This window comes from Pseudophryne corroboree, chromosome 7 (genome assembly GCF_028390025.1).
Source record: "Pseudophryne corroboree isolate aPseCor3 chromosome 7, aPseCor3.hap2, whole genome shotgun sequence".
NCBI lineage: Eukaryota > Metazoa > Chordata > Amphibia > Anura > Myobatrachidae > Pseudophryne > Pseudophryne corroboree.
In genome coordinates, this window is record NC_086450.1 from 148,100,618 (window position 1) to 148,121,279 (window position 20,662).

The 20,662-nt window shown below is 48.1% G+C and overlaps 1 protein-coding gene across 5 annotated transcripts in view; it reads left to right on the forward strand.

Annotated features, from left to right (window-relative positions):
- The window catches only part of THSD7B (thrombospondin type 1 domain containing 7B), a 1,210,507-nt gene that overhangs the window by 1,076,386 nt on the left and 113,459 nt on the right, over window positions 1–20,662 (forward strand). For all 5 annotated transcript variants that reach the window (XM_063933719.1, XM_063933721.1, XM_063933718.1 and 2 more), the window contains one exon: window positions 19,768–19,909. In XM_063933719.1, the coding sequence (XP_063789789.1) occupies window positions 19,768–19,909 (142 nt within the window). The remainder of the gene's footprint in view (window positions 1–19,767; window positions 19,910–20,662) is intronic.

The following is a 20,662-nucleotide window of genomic DNA, read 5'->3' on the forward strand; positions in this document are numbered from 1 at the left end:
TTATTTACAAAATGGTGGCTTTTGCAAGCTGCCACTTTTCGGTGAGTTGGAGCTGAAAATTTAAAGTGGCTCTAACATTCAGTGTAACGTGTGCCAAGCTTTGCATTGGATGTTAGTGCCACTTTAAATTTTCAGCTCCAATCCGCCAAGAAGTGCCGCAACTTCATAAATACAGTATAGCCTTAGTAGTCTGAGGACAGTCAAACACTAAGTTAATGTGGGCAACAAGAAGGTCAGAGTTTGGCTAGGTCGGCAACAGGTCACACAGTGAGAAAAGACAGCATTCAGACAAGGTCTTATCAGCAGGGCTGTACCTAGGTATGTGCAGAGTGTGCCACCGCACATAGGCCCTAATTCCGAGTTGATCGTAGCTGTGCTAAGTTTAGCACAGCTACGATCCTTAACTCAGACATGCGGGGGAACGCCCAGCACAGGGCTAGTCCGCCCCGCATGTCAGTGCTGCCCCCCCTCCCGCACAAATACAAAAGCATCGCACAGCGGCGATGCCTTTGTATTTGAGGAGTAACTCCCGGCCAGCGCAGCTCCTACAGCTGGCTGGGAGTTACTCGTCGCTCCCGCTGGCCGCAGCGGCTGCGTGACATGTCACGCAGCCGCCGCGCCCGCCCCCCGAACGGTCCGGCCACGCCTGCATTGGCCGGACTGCTCCCCCTAAACGCTGCCGTTCAGCCCCCTCCCGCCCAGCGACCGCCTCTGTCTCAGAGGCGATCGCTAGGCAACGATGACTGCCATGCGCCGTCGCACTGCGGCGCATGCGCAGTTCCGACCCGATCGCCCGGCTGCGAAGAAGTGCAGCGTGCGATCGGGTCGGAATGAACCCCATAGCACTGTAGGGTAGGGGGCGCTGTTGGCAGCACTTTTTTACTTGTAGCGTCCCCCTTTTTTAGAAGCCTAGCATCTCCTGACCGTCCCTGTCTCCTTCCCCCACTCCTTCCATCTCTAATAAATTCCTATACAACATTCATGAACTTAACCTGAGTGATCTTTGTTATTCAGTCGCACTTTCCTTTATTACATTTTAAGATGCTGACATACCTGGGATTCAAACCCATTGCCTGTGTGCATGTGTGTATATATAATGTGGGAAGGGGCTTCAACGCATGGGCCTTCTTTGTGATCAGTTTCGTCATGCCCCTTCCCCATGAAGGCATGCGCCTTATGTCCCTGTTGAAAAAGTTGCGTGGGGACGCTAATTCTCTCTCTAGCTCAGGACATCCAAAAGTTTAGTTACAGCTCTGCTAATCAGGTAAATGTCAAATAAAGCAGAGTCAGAATCAGGGCCCGGATTTAAACCTTGAGGGGGTGGTTGAAGGAGGGGTGTGTTCTGTATATTAGATTGTGCATTACTCCCAATGTGACACATTCCAGGAGGGGGGGGGGAAATTATCTACATGGGCTTCTCTCTTAATATATGATCAGCATCACCTGTGTTTAACTATTTAATTGATAAGAAAGATGTTTCAACACAGGCAATTGCAATCATAAATTACTGTAAGAGGGAAGCCCAGGTAGAGAGCATTTTGTCCTTCTTGAAATGGGTTATGGTAGGAGGTATGGATTGTTTATATTAAATATAAACCAATGGTGTATATTAGATTTAAACTAATAGTTTAATAATGCTTGGGTACTGTTTATAGATCCTCCTAATTGAGAGACTATTTTATAAAGCTTTCTTGTAGTGGAACAAAGACAACTTAAACAACCTTTAAAAACATATAGAAAAATAAAATCTATAATTTATTTTGTCACATGCAAGTATAGCAGCAGCCTCTGTACTACTTACACACTGGGACAGGACTCAGGAGGACTCACTATGTGTGTCCTTCTCTAGGCCCGAATTCTCTCATTAGATAACAGGTTACACAGGACCCAGGCATCCAGACAGAGAGGAGAAGAAACTGGGATCCCTGGGTCACTTACAGCTTTCTCGCCCCTCCTATCTCTCAGTTGGTCGGGAAGCTCTGTTGGTATTGTAGCTCATGAAACTCACATTCTGGCTGCACCAGAGGGAGAGCTAGTGATGTGTTCCGGCCAGGGGGGCCCCCTGAAAGAGTGGGGCCTGCAGTACAGTATCTTTTACACCCTTCCCTGTTCATCTGGCTATAGACAGAATATTAAGTGCAACCAGATATCCTAACCAGGGCACCTGGGTGAAACCCACATAAGTACATGTGCTCCACTTTTTACATGTTTTGTTAGGTGTATCACAAATTGGTGTAGCAATGCGTTCTGAGGACAATTGCATGTGTCTGAGGATGCACAAGTCGCATTGAATGCAACAGACTTTGGTCCAACTGATACAGTAGGTCAGTGATGGCTAACCTTGACACTCCAGCTGTTGTTGAACTACACATCCCAGCATGCCCTGCATCAGTTTTAGCATGGCCAGATAGCAAAACTATAGCAGGGCATGCTGGGATGTGTAGTTCAACAACAGCTGAAGTGTCAAGGTTAGCCATCACTGCAGTAGGTCTACATTCAAAACAGCGAGACATTAGATATAGTGTTCTTTAGATAAAACCATGCTACACATACTAATAATACAAATTATCACAGTCTCTGGGTGATATCACAAGCTGATAGCGCTGTCACAGCTACTGGTTGAAGATGTTTGTTTTTTACTGACTAAACAGCTACATAGAATGAATTCAAAATAATATTTTCTCCATACAGTTTAAACATATATTTGTATAGAATCACTTTAGCAAGGCAGCTCCTCATTACTATTCACCCCACTCCTGAAATTAAATTGCACTGATGTTATACACCTGACACCGCCTGAAGTTTTTAGTCTCTTTTCTTTGCAACCAATTTGGATTCTGAATGTATAAAACCAGAATCTTGTTTGTCAAAAGCCGCCTCAATTTTTTTTGCATTTTCTTTTATTGTGGAATTTCCATAAACTACATGGACACATTCATGAAGAGGCCATAAGAGACACAGATGTCTTTTCAGCGCGTCCTCCCCCTGCCATAGAGTATCAGCTCCATTTACATAAACAGGAGAATATATTCCTGGGAAAGGTATTGAATATGGATAAAAATAGAGATTGATGGCTTATTTGTACTGTGGAGAGCTGACACCTCTATTTTATATTTCCATTGTTCTAGACACTATGCCCTGAGCAAGACCTAAAAGATGCATACATGTAGCAGCTGCAGCAGTGTTATCCAGCTGCATCAGTTTCTAAAACGCAAGGGATAATACTGGCATCTGCTACAATAACCGGAATAAACCTGCAAAGGGGCATTCACTAGGGAATGGTGTCTGTCCAGTGGTCATGTCCTTTGCTGTGTCGGACCATAATGTAGTTAATATACCAGCTGTTGGGATCCCAGAATTCAAGATCCCGATGCCGGAATCCCGATAGCCGGTAAAATGCTGGCGATCGGAATACCGACCGCTCCCCGGCATTCCCACCACCCGAGGGAGGATAGAAAGCTTGCCACTGCGCCTGAAGCGTGGAGAATGCAGCAAGCCCGCGAGGAGACTAGCTGCGCTCGCTACCAGTATTACCTGATAGTCGGCATCAGGGCTGCCACCAGAAATTGTGGGGCCCGGGACTAACAAAAGAGACAGCCCCCCCCCCAAAAAAAAATAATAATAATAATAAGATTCTGCAACACCACTTCACACCTATGTGATGTATGTGATATTACATATAGGTGGAGTCTTGCGGACCTACAGATGGGTCCTCCGTTATCTTTGCTTCTTCTGTGACTAGGCTCTCGCCTGGGCGCACCTAGTCACTGTGAGCGTCTCCGTCTGGACGGGTGCGCGCGCCCGGACGGAGATGCGCCCCATTCACCTGAATGGAAAGCATCTCCGCCTGCATGCCTGGACAGAGACGCGCTGAATGGGAGCGTCTCTGTACACTCCCGGCGTGACTAGGCGGACGGATCACTTAGTCACGCCGGTAGTGCACAACTGCGACTAGGCAGGCAAAGATAACGGAGGTTCCATCTTTACAGGAACGGTTCACAGAGAGCTGATGCGCAGTTGAAGGCTTGTTTTAAGAAGTCTTCACTCTGCAGCTCTACATGTATTGGTAGTAGGAGCCAGGGGTGGGCCCCCCTCTCTGTTAGGGCCCGGGACACCAGTCCCCACATTCCCCCTCTGATGGCTGCCCTGGCCGGCATCCCGTCAGCCGGGATATCATACTGATCTCGTCGGACCATGTGTTTGTTGTGGCACATTAAGTCTATTTAGGCCAGAACAATTTAGATATTTTGTTTATTAATGAATCAGAGACTAGCTTTTTTCCTGTTTTAAATATGTAGTGCCATAAATGGTGCATTTGCATTTTACTGACAATCTAACCACACAACATAACTGATCTCAGGGCCTGATTCATGATTGTAAGCAGTGCTTAAAGTGGTCCTAGGGAGGTGATGGAACTCACCCCCCCCCCAACCGCCCATGCACCTGCGGCGCGCACAACACAAAGGGGTGTGGTCTCAAAAAGAAAGTGGCGTGGTCACCCTGTAGTATCCCCAATTCAAATTACGCCACACAGTAGCACAATCCTATTCACATTACACCACATAGTAGTGTCCCTTATTCATGTTATGACACATATTAATGCCCCTTATACAGAAAGCCCACAGTAGTAGCACCCCAAATACACATAATGCCCACAGTAGTAGTGCCCCTTATGCAACGCCCACAGTAGTAGTGCCCACAGTGGTGGTGCCTCTTATGCAGTGCCCCCAGTAGTAGTGCCCCTTATGTCTCCAGAAGTGATGCTCCTTATGAAGTGGACCTTATGCAATGCCCTCATTAGTAGTGCCCCCATGTAGTAATACCCCCATGTAGTATTGCCCCAAGTAGATATGCCCCATTTAGTTATGCTCCCAGTAGATATGCCCCCTTTAGTTTTGCCCCTTCTAGATATGCCCCCTTAGTTATGCCTCTTGTAGATATGCCCCCTTCAGTTATGTCCCCAGTAGATATGCCCCTTGTAGATATGCCCCCTTTAGTTTGCCCCCAGCAGATATGCACCCTTTAGTTTTGCCCCCTGTAGATATGCCCCCAGTAGATATGCCCCCTTAAGTTTTGCCCCGGTAGCAGAGGCAGATCCAGGGGGGGCACGCAGACCGTGCCCCCCCTGTCATGTCTGGTACTTAACAAAAACACACAGCAGTGCCTTTAAAAACGAAGCGGCAGCGCAGACGGCGCGTGCCGCGATGAAGGGTCTCGTTACAGCGGCAGCAGTACTAATGAGTCATACTGACTCATTACAGTGCGCTGCAGCCGTTTGTAGTACAGCCGGAAGACTTGGAGGAGAGGAGATGCTTTCCCCTTCTCTCCTCCACTCGGAGTCGCAGAGGGTGCTCTGGCCACAATAGAGCCGGCAGCGCTGTATCACTGCTGCCTGCAGCGTACGCATTGCGGCTCGCTCTCAGTGGGTGGGGGGCGCTATTTCCACCTGGAAGTCCGACAGGGACCTAACAGCTGTTTCTGATGTCTGTCGGGGTGGCGTTGCCCCTAATTCATGTAAGATGCCAAGTGGGCATGCCTGGGCACCAGGAGTTGGCTTCTCTTTACTGGTATATGTTTCCACAGAGTAGAGTCATGTACAGCTGTGTGTCTAACTACAGAAACATATGTCTGCAAATATATATACTGTATGTGTGTGTATATATATACATATATATACACACACTTTTTTTGTAACACAATTATGTTAATAGGGGCCCCTACAAGTTTGTTGTCCAGGGGCCCCCTCAAACCTTAATCCGGCCCTGCTGGGGCAGGACGCTCGCCAGTCGCCACTACCGCGTGGAGCATGGAGCAGAGGAGACCCGTCTGAGTGGGTGGCCCGCTCCCTGCCTCCCCATTGCCGCCATCTGAAGCTCCCAGAGGAGGTCAGTTTATCTTTAGGTATAAACAGTATATGTTGCTTGGAAACATATACTGTTTGTACCAAGGAAAAACTGTATATGTGTATGCAAACCTTGTGGCATAATGTGAATTTTGGCTCATACCGTGTGCTATAATGTGAATTTTGGCTCATACCGTGTGCTATTATGTGAATTTCGGCTCATACCGTGTGCTATAATGTGAATTTCGGCTCATACCGTGTGGTATAATGTGAATTTCGGCTCATACCGTGTGCTATTATGTGAATTTCGGCTCATACCGTGTGCTATAATGTGAATTTCGGCTCATACCGTGTGGTATAATGTGAATTTCGGCTCATACCGTGTGCTATAATGTGAATTTCGGCTCATACCGTGTGCTATAATGTGAATTTCGGCTCATACCGTGTGGTATAATGTGAATTTTGGCTCATACCGTGTGCTATAATGTGACTTTTGGCTCATACCGTGTGGTATAATGTGAATTTCGGCTCATACTGTGTGGTATAATGTGAATTTCGGCTCATCCCGTGTGGTATAATGTGAATTTAAGCTCATACCGTGTGGTATAATGTGAATTTCAGCTCATACCGTGTGGTATAATGTGAATTTAGGCTCATACCGTGTGGTATAATGTGAATTTTGTCTCATACTATGTGCTATAATGTGAATTTCGGCTCATACCATGTGGTATAATGTCTGTTTCCCCAGTGAATCTTTCCCTTCATGCCTCTGTAAACCTCATTACAAATGTCTCACTACTTCCTTCTACTCCTACAGAGACCTTAGGTACCCACTGCCTCTCCCTGACCCCCTCTCCTTGTTAACCACTGCCACCTCCCCCTGGCATCACCCACTTTTTCCTCATCACCCTTTCCCCAGTGTTACCCACTCTGCCTCTCACTGTCACCCTCTCTCTGTCACCCACTGCCTCGCCATCTCCCACTATGTCTCCTTCATCCACTGCCTCTCCCCTGTGTCACTATAAACCCATCGCCCTCTCTCTCCTGTCACCCGCTGCCTCTCCAAAGTGTCACCCTCCTCCCGTCTTACGAATACGACGTTTCCTTTGAGGCCATGACCCTTGTTGCTAGGTCATGCCCTTGTTGTGAGGCCACGCGCACCTTCATGGGATCGCACGCCTTCAGCATGCACAAGGTGCCCCCCCTGTCATTTTCTCCTGGATCTGCCCCTGCCCGGTAGGTATGCCCCTTGTAGATATGCCCCCTTACTTATGCCTCTTGTAGATATGACCCCAGTAGATATGCCCCCTTTATTTATGTCCCCAGTAGATATGCCCCCCCTTAGTTTGTCCCCAGCAGATATGCCACCTTTAGTTTTGCCCCCTGTAGATATGGCCCCTGTACAGTATGCCCCCTTTAGTTTTGGCCCCTGTAGATATGCCCCCTTTAGTTTTGCCATTGTAAATATGCCCCCATTAGTTATGTCTCCTTTAGATATGCCCCCTTTAATTTTACCCCTTGTAGATATGCCCCTTTTAATTCCCCCCCCCACCCCCGTAGATATGCCCCCAGTAGTTATGGCCACTTTAGTTTTGCCCCCTGTAGATATGCCCCCTTTAGTTTTGCCCCCCTATAGATATGTCCCCAGTAGTTATGGCCCCTTTAGTTATGCCCCTTGTAGCTATGCCTCCTTTAGTAGTATCCCTTGTAGGTATGCCCCTTGTAGGTATGCCCCCTTTAGTTATGGCCCTTGTAGGTATGCCCCCTTTAGGGGTTCAGTATGGTATGCCGGCGGTCGGGCTCCCGGTGACCAGCATACCGGCGCCGGGAGCCCGACCGCCGGCTTACCGATAGTGTGGCGAGCGCAAATGAGCCCCTTGGGGGCTCGCTGCGATCGCCACGCTACGGGCACGCTATTTTATTTTCCCTCCAGGGGGGTCGTGGACCCCCACGAGGGTGAATAAGTGTCGGTATGCCGGCTGTCGGGATTCCTGTGCCGATATACTGTGCGCCGGGATCCCGTCAGTCGGCATACTGAAGACCACCCCCCTTTAGTAGTGCCCCTTGTAGGTATGCCCCCTTTAGTAGTGCCGCTTACACACACAAAAAAACAACACAATATACTCACCTTAAGCCCCGCTCCTGCATCCGACCGTGCACTGACGTCCTTCTTCCTTGCCGCCCGCTCCTCCTCAGAACTATGGGAGAGACGTCATGACCTGCACCGCCGGCTGACAGTGTGGGTTAGGTGAACCGGAGGAGGCGGAACTGGTTCCGTCTCCAAATGGAACTGACGGAACGCAGTTCCATCCCGTTCCAGCTCACTGTAACCTACGATTGTAAGGAATTGCACAGGCGCAAGGAAGCGGCTGTGCATGGAAATCCATGTCATTAAAATGCAAATGCAGTAGGAAGCATCTGTAGGAGATAGCCACCTTATGTTTGCATTAGCGAGGATCCAAGTGCTGATGAGGATGCAGCCTCGGATCACCATCGCGAACAATGGTTGCAATTCGCACTGGGTTCAGCAACTTATGCAGGCTGGCTGTCGGATCCGGACACCCAGGTCAAGGAAGGCTGCATCTGATGGCACAGACGCTGAACCTGTCAAAACTTCAAATAAAAACTGGGGTGACACGTCCCCATTTTGAAGAATGCAGTCAATCATGCTGCAGGTGACAGGGTGCTGTGAGTGATCTTGCAAGCCCTGTTCTGCACCTGCGCAGACCCACAAGCATCATATTTGTATGCAAACCGATGGGTTTGCTTATCACCTTGAATTTGAATTAGGACCTCAATGCAGTAGACAACATTTAAAAGTTTGTCCAGCTAAAGCTAAGAATGAACAATGATCTGCCATGTATCTGTTGGAATGCATGTGTACAACTGGGGGTAGTATGGCAGAGTGTTGGTACACACCAACGGATGCCATGAGACAATGAACAGCTCAGTACTTAACCAGTGGGGTGGCTTAGCAGCAGTAATGTGAAGTGTACAGCCGTACTCATGGTTATGCATACACAGACTCTCAGCATGGAGCAGAGCTTGAGCGGAGCACACAGGTCACCAGTCAGCGACTGTATATGGGTAGCAGTGCAGGAGACCAGAGGTACCAGCGGATGTAGCAGCAACTTAATTTGTGGAATATGAGATACTGCTGTGTAAAGACGGAAGGTAGATAGGCTTATGGAAAGAAAAGTAAATTCTGTAATTATGCCTCGCCCCCTCATGGGTCATATGCCATGAATCGTGCTAATATGAAGAAGGGGTGGAACCAAATGACATAATTATCATAGAAGAAACGCATCATATCGCCCCTGCTCCCTCCATACAGACCTGCGATTACCAGCATTATTCTCCACATCCTGCCCACTTCACTAGAAGTGGGCAGAATTCAGTAGAAACACCCACTCTTCTGGGAATGTGGGGGACTACTTGAAATATCATGAATCTCCTGCAGGTTCAGGGAGAGTATATGCTATACAGACCACCATATTTTGTAAATATAACCCATATAATCTATTAGAAGTAAAATATACTTAATAACAGTGCCGTAACTAGACATTTTAGCGCTGTGTTCAAGAAACAGCATCGGCGCTCCCCCCCTATACAAAACAGGGTCAATGCGCATGCCCAAAAATATAGGGGTGTTGCTTCATGGGGAAGGGGCATGGTCAGAGCTTCCTTTTACACATTACATTAGGCAGAGCTCCCTTTTACACAGTACAGCAGGTATAGTCCCCTTTTACACATTACGACAACAGAGTCCCCCTTTTTACACATTATGGCAGCAGAGTCCCCCTTTTTTACACATTACAGCAGCAGAGTCCCCCTTTTTTACACATTACAGTAGCAGAGTCCCCCTTTTTTACACATTACGGCAGCAGAGTCCCCCTTTTTTACACATTACGGCAGCAGAGTCCCCCTTTTTTACACATTAGGCAGGCAGAGTCACCCTTTTCTACACACTACAGTAGCAGAGTCCCCCTTTTTTTTACACATTAGGCAGGCAGAATCCCCCCTTTTTACATATTACAGTAGCAGAGTCCACGCATTCCCCCGTTTTACACGAGAGAGAGTGTGAGTGAGTGAGTGAGTGTGTGTGTGTGTGTGTGTGCTCTGGAGTGAGTAAGTGTGTGTGTGTTCTGTCAGTCACCTGGAGGTGGTTGCAGCATCCAGGCGCAGAGCCTCTCCTGGGGTCCAAGACACATGCTGCAGCGATGCTACAAGCAGCATGAGAGCGGGTACGGGAGCAACCTCCGACAGCGCTCCACACCCCGCCAGCAGCAGACAGCCTGCAGGAGTCCCATTCTCCTGCACTCACAGCGGGACTCCTAGCAGCAGCGGGACACGGGGCAGCTGTTTGCTGATAGATGCGGCTACAGCCGCGCTCCCGCTCCCCTCACATGCAGAGGCGGGAGGCAAGCGGCGGCGCCGGCCCGGGACTGTCACTACTGACAGCAGTACTGGCCGTATGGGTAGGTGTGCTGCCAGATCGTGCGCCTTGCCCACATTTGCGCTGTGGGCAAGGCCCCCTCGGCACACACCTAGTTACGGCACTGCTTAATAATGTTGGTCCAGTTACTAGTTAGATGTTTATTTTGAGTATGTATTATGTGTCTGCTAATTTCTGTTTATCAGCCTCGAGTAATTAATTGAGTTACCGCCATCTGCTGTAGGTATTTATTGAGCGGGGGAGCACAGGAAGTTAATTAGTCACTAGAGAACATACTATGAAACAGGGAAGGCTAGTGGATTATTTTCAGACGTTTAATAACTGTCAGCTCAGATTGTTAATTGTTTGCACTGGTTATTGGAAAGTAAATGAATGAAGAATGGAGATAGCTGCATTGTTGTAACAAATATACGATTGCTTATCCCCATGCAGTCCCATATTTCTAAAGTACTGCACGGTGGTATAAAACCGTGTATATGTATGGTGGCTATATAGGAGCTACTGCTGAAAAACTGTGTGCCTGGCATCCATGATTTTTCCATTTGTTTTTTAAATGAACATTTTAAAGAACTGCTACACTCCTGCTATTGATGCTTGTCATGTCAATAGAAATACAGTTACTGAGAACATAAGGGAAGGATACTAATTAGCTTTTTAGGCTTCTTAATTTTCACTAGACGCAGTGAGACATGTCTACTCATGTCACAGAGCAGAAGACACTCTATATGATTATGTGAACCCTAGTTCTGCTTCTGTGTGTCACATTTTGAAATAATCGACCCTTACTGCATTCGGCAGTACTTATGGTGTAATGGCGTTGAGTGTGGTATGACGGCGGCCGTGATCCCAGGCGGTCAGCATACCGACGTCAGGATCCTGGCCGCCAGAGTGTCAGCAGGGGGGTGAGCTCTACGAAGCCCCTTGCAGGCTCAGTGGCTCGCTGCGCTCGACACCGGTTCTGTTCCCACTCTATGGGTGTCATGGACACCCACGAGTGGGAATAGCCCGTTAGCCGGAATTCCGGCTGTTGACATTGTCAGTGGCCGGGATCCCGACTGCTGGCAATGTAACCGCTTCCTGTAGTGGTTAGTATTACTGCTTCACAACACTGAAGTCATGGGTTAGATTCCTACCATCTGCCTGTGTGGAGTTTGCATATTCTCCCCATGCTTGCATAAGTTTCTTCTGGGCACTCTGGTTTCCTCCCACACTCCAAAAATGTACTGGTAGGTTCATTGGCTCGTGATAAATTTATCAGGACGTGAATGTGGGTGTGTGTACATGTGGTAGGGAATATAGATTGTAAGCTCCACTGGGGCAGGGACTGATGTGAATATTCTCTGTAAAGCGCTGCAGCATATGTGTGCACTATATAAATAACTGGTACTAATAGCTTGTGAGATTGGGGTCTATTCATGAAGCAGTGAAAAGTGTGGAGAAGTGAGCCAGTGGAGAAGTTGCCCATGGCAACCACTCAGTATTCAAGTAACATTTATAATTTGCATACTATACAATTGTACGGAGCAGCTGATTGGTTGGTCCACAGGCTCACTTTTCCACTCTTTTCACTGCTTCATGAATAGACCCCTATGTTTCTTTATTTCTATATGATCCCCAATGAGATTTTTTAGTTTGTGTAACATTCACAAATAAATATATATATATATATATATATATATATATATATATATATAAAGTAGGATTCTTGATGTCATAATGTGACTATTGGGGTTGGGGGAGTTTAGACTCCCAGTGTAGGCTCATGTTAAGTTTAAGCCTGTTTTGCAGCCATTGCAGTTAAAGCATAGAGTTGGCTATAGCAATTTATGGTGGCTTTTTGTATCCCTGGTTTTGTCCGTAGCAGTATTAATGTTGAAAATAGAAATTTTAAGGTTTAGGGTTAGGCTTAAAACTGGAGACTGTGGCTGTTGACATTTTAAACCTCTACTTATCGACATTATGTTGTCTATAATCTATAATAACTGTTGACAAAACATACTAAAACCATGCAGAGATGGTGGCCTGGCAGGCAGGCTGGACGGACGTGCCTGTATCTAGCTCCAGCTGCCAGAGTGGAAATTATCTCTTCTGGCACTCTTGCTAGCCCTAATCCCGACCTAATTGGCCTCTGCTTATTACTCCAGTCCCCCCTGCACCCAGTACGACAGTTCCCGGAGCCGGGGGAGGCCTCCAGCCTCCTAGCGGGTTGGGGCCTGCACGACTTGCAGAAGCCGGGGGCTAGATTTACCTTGTGAGCCCGACCGTGGTGGACGCGAGCTGACGGGCCTGACGGAGCGATCCTCACCTTATCGGGACCAGCTCTCCCTATAGAAGAACCGCCTGCATCCACTGCGTGCGCCGGGAGGCACTCCGTACCCGCCCAGCGAAGCGGGGGACCTGGTGCGCACGGCGGCCTGCCTCCGTCGGACGGGAACCTGTGGTTGCTGGGGCGACCGCCGCAGCTTGCTGGAAGCCGGCGGCTGGCCCGCCCGCCGGGTGAATAGCACTGGAAACTACACTGTAGCCACCTGCCTCCCACATACATAAAGCCCACGGAGTCCTCCGCTAGACAGGTACACTTAGATCACCTCGGGCCCTCTGGCTGCCGGCGGCCATATTGGATCTGGAGCTCAGATCACTTCTGTGACCCTCAACAGCTGGAGGTAGGAGGGGGGGAACCCTGGTCGTCGGCTGGACCGCGGCTGGGGGACTCCACCTGCTGGATCCTGCCTATTGCCCCCACCTTGCTTTGATATGGTAGTGTGGGGAGGTAGCTTGTATATGTGCCTATATTAGCACCACATTCCGCCCAGACGCTGTCTATTTGCACCGCTCCATTCTATCATTGTGGGGGATCTGTCCGCACGGAGCTGCAGCAAATAAGCCCAGGAGGGACCCCTTGGACCCGCTCTTTAAAACCTGCGAAGTGCCTCCGCTGGCACCGTTCTCTGCCCTGTCTCACCTATGATATTTGGGGCTGGAGCTCCATCTGCTGGTAGCTCTAATGCTTGATTTCGGCTACATGAAAGACCCTGATTCCCTCATAATGTGATTCATTGGAACCTGCCCTGAGTCTTGGGACCGCCTATGTCATAATAACTACACTGTTCTATCCCTGCTACCGGGACTTTTCTAGCACATTGATGCAGTGATTCTTTCCCATCGCCCCATACGCACACATGTCCACCATGACTAGAGGTAACAAAAAGCAACACGGTGCAGCTGTCACCCAGAGCCTGAAAAAATTTGCCTACTCAGATACTAAATCTCCAGGACAGGGGACTCCCTCACAACCTGACGTCTCAGACTCAGAGGACTCCGACCATTCTCCATTGACCCGAAAGGATCTCCATTTGCTTTTCCGCGAAATTAAGGAGACGAGGAAATCTGTACAGGCGGTACAGGCGGAGGTACACTCGGCCATTGCCTCTCTTAAAGCTGACGTTACAGATCTTGGAGACAGGACGGATCACTTGGAGTCTAAAATGGACGAAGTGGTCGCTTTCCAGCAGGGTGTGGACGATGGTGTTCAGAGCCTAAAACGGGAAATGCACCTACTCCTAGAACGGCAGGAGGATCAGGATAATCGGGCGCGCCGGAATAATCTCCGCATCCGGGGGGTCCCCGAGGACGTTGATATGACATCCCTGCACGACTACCTCAAGAAACTATTTGTGCACCTGTCGCCTTCAACTCCGCCAGATCGGTTTCTGTTGGATAGGGCCCACAGGGCTCTCCGCCCTCGCTCTCAGGATCAAGTCCAACCCAGAGATGTTATCCTACGTTGCCACTATTATTCGGCTAAGGAGGACTTGCTTAGGGAGGCTAGAAAGCTTTCCAAGCTGGATTTCCTGGGACATTCCCTTCAAATATTCCAAGACATTGCTCCTAGCACCCTACTCAAAAGAAAAGAATTTCGACCCATCACCTTGGCTCTTCGAGACAGTGGCATTCGCTACAGGTGGGGTTTCCCCTTCCGCATTCTTGTATGGCATCATAACCGCCTCCACTCGGCTAGGGACCTAGCCGAAGCTAAAGATCTCTTACGCAATCTAGGCATTCCCCCGCCTCCAACCTTGCCTGAGTCTCCGCAGCAGATGAATGATGCTCCCTCTGTGGAGGCGACTGACACTCCGAGACGCTCCCTGAACCGTGACTGGTCACGAGTGCCCTCGACACGAAAATCCGCCTCTGCTGGCCCTAACGCTTGATGCCCTACCCGTTTAAATATTGTTTTATTTACATATTATGTTACCTCTACGTGTGCCTATTTTGTTGAGATGTAATTTCTCTCTGCTTTCGTTCCACCACCGTCCCGATTCCCCGTGCACATGGCACAACCAACTAGGCGCTTTAGCCTTGGTTGGCCACTGTTATTTTACTAGATACCCTAGGGGATAGTGGGGATTGGGAACAGTTGTTTACTCATATACCCCTTAAATATTAGGTCCCGGACTTGGGGCACCATGATGAGTGCCCGTCACTCCTGATGCACCTGGCCCGACCAGGCCGCGTCCCCATAACTGGGTCTTATACCCGAGTCCGGTCATTGTCACTTAGTGACCCCCTTTGGTTTTCCCCTGACCGGCACGTTTGGCCAGATGTAGTTTCTTCTGGTCTCCAACCTTCCCCTCTTCCCTGTCTTTTCCATGTTTTGTTCCCCCTGTCTCTGTCTCTGTTTTTGTGTTCATATCCTTTTTTTGTCCGTCCGTGTAAAACTGTTTGCCGTGTATCGTATATATTTACAATGTTTTTGTTCTGGTTTCTCATAGGGTTGCGGTGTCCGGAAGGAGGTGATGAAGCGTTTCGAAACCTGGTCGGCCATGGCTCTTAAAGTTTATTCGCACAACGTTAAAGGTTTGAACAGCCCTAACAAACGCACCAAGCTGTTTCTCTCCCTTAAACAGGCCAAAGGTGACTTGGTTTTCCTACAGGAAACCCACTTTAAGAAATCCCTTCACCCTGATTTAAAATCCAAAGCTTACCCCCTTACATTTCACGCATGTGATGCTACACGCAAGAAGAGGGGGGTCTCCACTCTGATAGCTGCCCACCTTACGTTTGAATTGTTGGACAGTCATGCAGATAAATCAGGTAGATGGCTTATCCTTGTTGGGAAACTAAACGATAGCCTATGTACCCTTGTTAATATCTATGCCCCAAATCAAAATCAAGCTACATTCTTCGGGAGGCTGAGTGCACATTTGACTAGACTTGGTAGAGGGGAGGTCATAGTCGCAGGAGGTTTTAATGAGGTGCTGGATGCCTCCCTGGATAGGTCCTCCCCTCCTCTTTCTCGGTCTCCTAATCGCCCCCGCCCGACCTTGGCATCTCTTGCTCTGCTAGATCTACTGAAACTTCACTTGCTATTTGACTCTTTCAGGCTATCTGAACCACTGACCAGAGACTACACCTTCTTTTCCTCTGTACACAAGTCCTACTCTAGAATTGACATGATCCTACTCAGCCGGGATCTATCCTCTAAACTGAAATCTGCCTGTATTCTCCCTATGATTTGGTCTGACCACTGCCCAATCACTGTTGACCTCCAATCCATCGCCCCACGCCCTCCCCCCGCTTCCTGGCGTCTAAACGATTCCATACTACACAGCCAGGAAGTTACCTGTCAAATTAAAGACTGCCTTGCTGACTACTTTCTTCTCAATGATCTCCCGGAGACTTCCCCAACCACTTTGTGGGAGGCGCATAAAGCTGTTCTACGTGGCCATTTGATTAACCAGGCAGCTAGACTTAAAAAATCCCGGGAGCTTAGCTTCCTTTCCCTCTCTACTAAACTTCAAGCCCTTGAGCGCCAACATAAACTCTCTCCTACTCCGTCTAATCTAGAGCCCCTGTTAGAAGCTAGGAATGCAATGTCACTCTCTCTGTCGGAACGTACGGCAAGGACTCTTCAGAGACTTAACCAGACCTTCTACGAGAGAGGCGACAAAGCCGATAGAATCCTGGCTTCCCGTCTTAGAGCACAACGTTCACGAAATAATATCCTAGCGGTGCACACCGACTCTGGCGAAGTCACGTATGACCCAGGGGGTATAAACAGGGTGTTCCGGGATTACTACACTAAGCTATATAATTTAAACTCCACTGCTCCAAATCCTGGCCCCCCTGACGCGTTAATCTCAGAATTCTTACGCCGAGCCGATCTCCCTCAACTATCTGACATCGACTCTGTGGAGCTGAATAGAGATATCACAGAGGAAGAAATAACGGCCGTTCTGAGAAATCTGAAATCTTCTAAAGCCCCTGGCCCCGATGGCTTCTCGGCCTCTTACTACAAAAAATTTGCCCCCTTGTTGGTCCCCCATCTCAGGGTATTGTTCAATGCAGTACTACATGGCACTCCATTCCCAAGTACTATGCTGGAGGCTAGAGTTATAGTCATCCATAAAGAGGGCAGAGATCCACGAAATTGCGCTAACTATCGCCCGATATCCTTATTGAACCTAGACATTAAAATATATGCAAAGATCTTGGCTACCCGCCTCAATGGTGTGCTTCCTGATCTGATACATTATGACCAGGTGGGATTTATCCCAGGACGCCAGGCCAGGGACAACACTAGAAAAGCGATTGACATTATCCAATTGTTGAATGGCAGGCAAACCCCATCTATTATCCTCTCTCTCGACGCTGAGAAGGCGTTCGACCGTATCTCTTGGCCATTCTTATTTCAGACTCTACAGGCGTTCGGGATATCGGCGGAATTTCTGACTGGGGTCTCTGCCCTCTACTCCTCTCCAATAGCAAAGGTCCTTACCAACGGAATACTGTCCCCCTCCTTCCCGTTAGCTAATGGGACTAGGCAGGGGTGTCCTCTCTCCCCCCTGGTGTTTGCCATGGTCATTGAGCCATTGGCGGCTATGATAAGAAAGTCCGGTAGTGTTCGGGGAGTGCAGGTGGGCTCACAGGAGTCCAAGATCTCGCTCTTCGCCGACGATGTACTACTATCTCTCACTCAGCCGCAGTCTTCCCTCCCCGCCCTATATCGGATTATAGAGGAATATGGCTCCCTGTCAGGCTATAAAATAAATTTTACTAAATCTGAAGCCATGTTACTTCATGTACCTGGAGACCTCAAACGCTCCCTGCAGTCCTCCTATGACCTTCGTTGGCAGACCAATAAGATTAAGTACCTAGGTGTTTATATTACCTCTCATTATAATTCCCTCTACTCTGAAAATTTCCCGCGGTTACTGACCAAGATTAAATCTGATTTGGCAAGATGGAGGACATACATCATATCCTGGCTGGGTAGGATTATTGCCCTCAAAATGACAGTTATGCCACAACTTCTGTACCTCTTCCAAACTCTACCTGTGAGGGTACCGGAGAAGGTTCTCAGAGATGCCCAGGCCTCATTTGTGAAGTTTGTCTGGAACGACAAACCCCCACGGATTGCCTTCACCGTGCTCCGGCTCCCCCGCTCCGAGGGGGGTCGAGGATTCCCCGATGTCAAATTTTATTATCTGGCCAGCCATCTAAGTCAAATGGTGGCCTCATTTGTACCCCGCGGCTGTATCGCCTGGGTTGATCTTACTGCGCTTTCTATGGGAATTCGTTCACTGGCTTCGCTGTGGGGCCTGGGCAAATCACATCTGCTGGCACTCAGAAACACCTCTCCCTCCCGTAAATTTCACCTATCTATCTGGCACAAATCTCTTGCGAAATATGATCTGTCCTCCTCACACTCCCCTCTTACACCCCTATGGGACAACCCGGATTTCCCCGCGGGGATCCCTTCCCGTAAGTTCACATCCTGGTTTAATGCCCGGATCCTTGTGGCCCACGACCTATCCCTACAAGGCCATTGGATATCAATAGACGATATTAAATCCAAATTTCCCTCACTGTCCCCTCCCTTTTTTGAATATTTTCAACTTCGTCATTTCCTCCTCTCCCTGCCTCAGGCCGACGCTCAACGGGACCTCACTCCCTTTGAGTCTCTATGTCTTGCAAAACCCATAAGCAGAGGTCTAATCTCGCAAATATATACCATGTTGGTTGGGACCTCCTCTGGACCGCAGACCCGCCATGAACGGGAGTGGGAGAGGGACCTGGGTCCCCCTCCAGACGAAGCCTGTTGGGAAGAAGTGCGGGAGGGCATCGCTAAAAGCTCTATCTCTACCCGACTCAAGGAGACATCCTATAAATTGTATTATCGGTGGTATTATACCCCAGACAAACTATCTCGGATGTTTCCCTCTGCCACCCCGGTCTGCTGGCGGGGATGCGGTCAACGTGGTACTCTCCTCCACATTTGGTGGACCTGTCCTCGTATTGTTAACTACTGGAAAAAAGTACTTGACATACTGAACTCCTTATCTGGACTTAGGCTCACATTGGACCCATGGATGTTTCTACTGGCCCGTCCACATCCAGACCTTGACCCCCTCTTGAATAAATTATTTTCTCATATATTAGTAGCGGCTAAATCTTTAATAGCTAAAAATTGGAAAACCATTGCCCCTCCCACTATTCCAGCCCTAAATAACTATATCTGGTTCGTAGCTAATATGGAAAAAAATCACTTATTACCTGCATGACTGTCCCCACAAATTTGAGCTCGTTTGGGGTCCCTGGTTAATCGCGATGTCTCCCCCACTATGAGACCCATACCATTCCTTTGACCCCACCTGACAGGCCTCCGACCAGGTTGCAGCCGAGCCCTCCCTCCGGGCGCCGTCCCGCCCCTCCAGATTTCTTTTGGATATGCATTGTTACGTAACCCGAAGGTATGCTCATATTGTGTTTAGTGTATACACTCTTTATGGATATATACGATGTTTTGCTTCTAATGTGGCATAGCACGGTCCTGTTGTCCCTTCTCTCTCCCTCTCTCTTTATTCTCCCCCCCTTTCTCATTACTCCCTGAAGTTCCTGTTTTCTCCATGTATATGCTCCCCGTCAGGGGAGAAATTTTGTTTATCTGTTTAAATATGCACAAATTATTTGAAAAACCAACGCCATGAAGACTGCCATTCATATTTTATTATGCTACTGATTCTGTATCATGTATTGTGGATTTCTCAGTCTTTCTTGTTGTAAATAAAATGTTTAAAAAAAAAAAACCATGCAGAGATGTCTGCAGGTTTATAGAAAATTATTGATACATAATGGGCACCTTCATCATACAGCTATATTGCCAGTTCCATTGTCAGGAACATGTCAAAAACCCGACTTAATTTTTTCTACTCATGTTTTGGCAATCTGCTTTCTATTCCTCCTGCTATATTTCCCTATATCCCCCACCTGACCTGTTCTTCAGACTCCTGACCCTGCTGCAGCCTGCAGCCCCCGAGTTACACCCCTGATCTTGAGCTCTGTCAAGGTTTGTAAAATATTGCAGATATGTATGAACAGTATATCTGGGAATATCTTCTAGTACTTTTGTGGAGACTGAATGTAATGATCCTGATATTAACAATCTTTTCCCTGTTTTCTCTATCAGCTGTGCGACTCTGTCTCACTGAGGTCAAGGACAAGATTTCCTCTGAGATTTCCTGCTAGCATAAAGCCCTGTCCTAAGGACTCAGAAACTGAGCCATGCGTCCTGAACAGTAATTGTTTCCACTATCAGTATAATGTCACAGGTATGAGAGTGAATGATTCCCCTCTAAATGTTATCATTCATTATTCATTCATTTGATCCTTTTTTTTATATATTCACTGTATATTTTATTGAAGAGGATGTTTTATATTTCTGTCACTCACTGGGAATTGTAGCAGGATTTATTGAGCCAATTTAATTGCATAAGGTAACTAAACCAATTGTAGCAGGGCAGAGGATATATATATATCCCTGCTGGAGATACTCAGATATTTATGCAACATGCATAATTAAATGGCTGTGTATTTTAAAGGTGAATAGTCCACAATTTACTCTGATCAGGGTAGATTTTACAGTGCACCTAAAGGGAAAAATAATTGCCTGTTTTGCATTTTTCTTCTTTGCCTATGGCATATGGGCCCTCATTCCGAGTTGTTCGCTCGCAAGCTGCTTTTAGCAGATTTACTCACGCTAAGCCGCCGCCTACTGGGAGTGAATCTTAGCTTCTTAAAATTGCGAACGACGTATTCGCAATATTGCGATTACACCTCTCTTAGCAGTTTCTGAGTAGCTCCAGACTTACTCGGCATCTGCGATCAGTTCAGTGCTTGTCGTTCCTGGTTTGACGTCATAAACACACCCAGCGTTCGCCCAGACACTCCTCTGTTTCTCCAGCCACTCCCGCGTTTTTCCCAGAAACTGTAGCGTTTTTTCACACACACCCATAAAACAGCGAGTTTCCGCCCAGAAACACCCACTTCCTGTCAATCACACTACGATCAACAGAACGATGAAA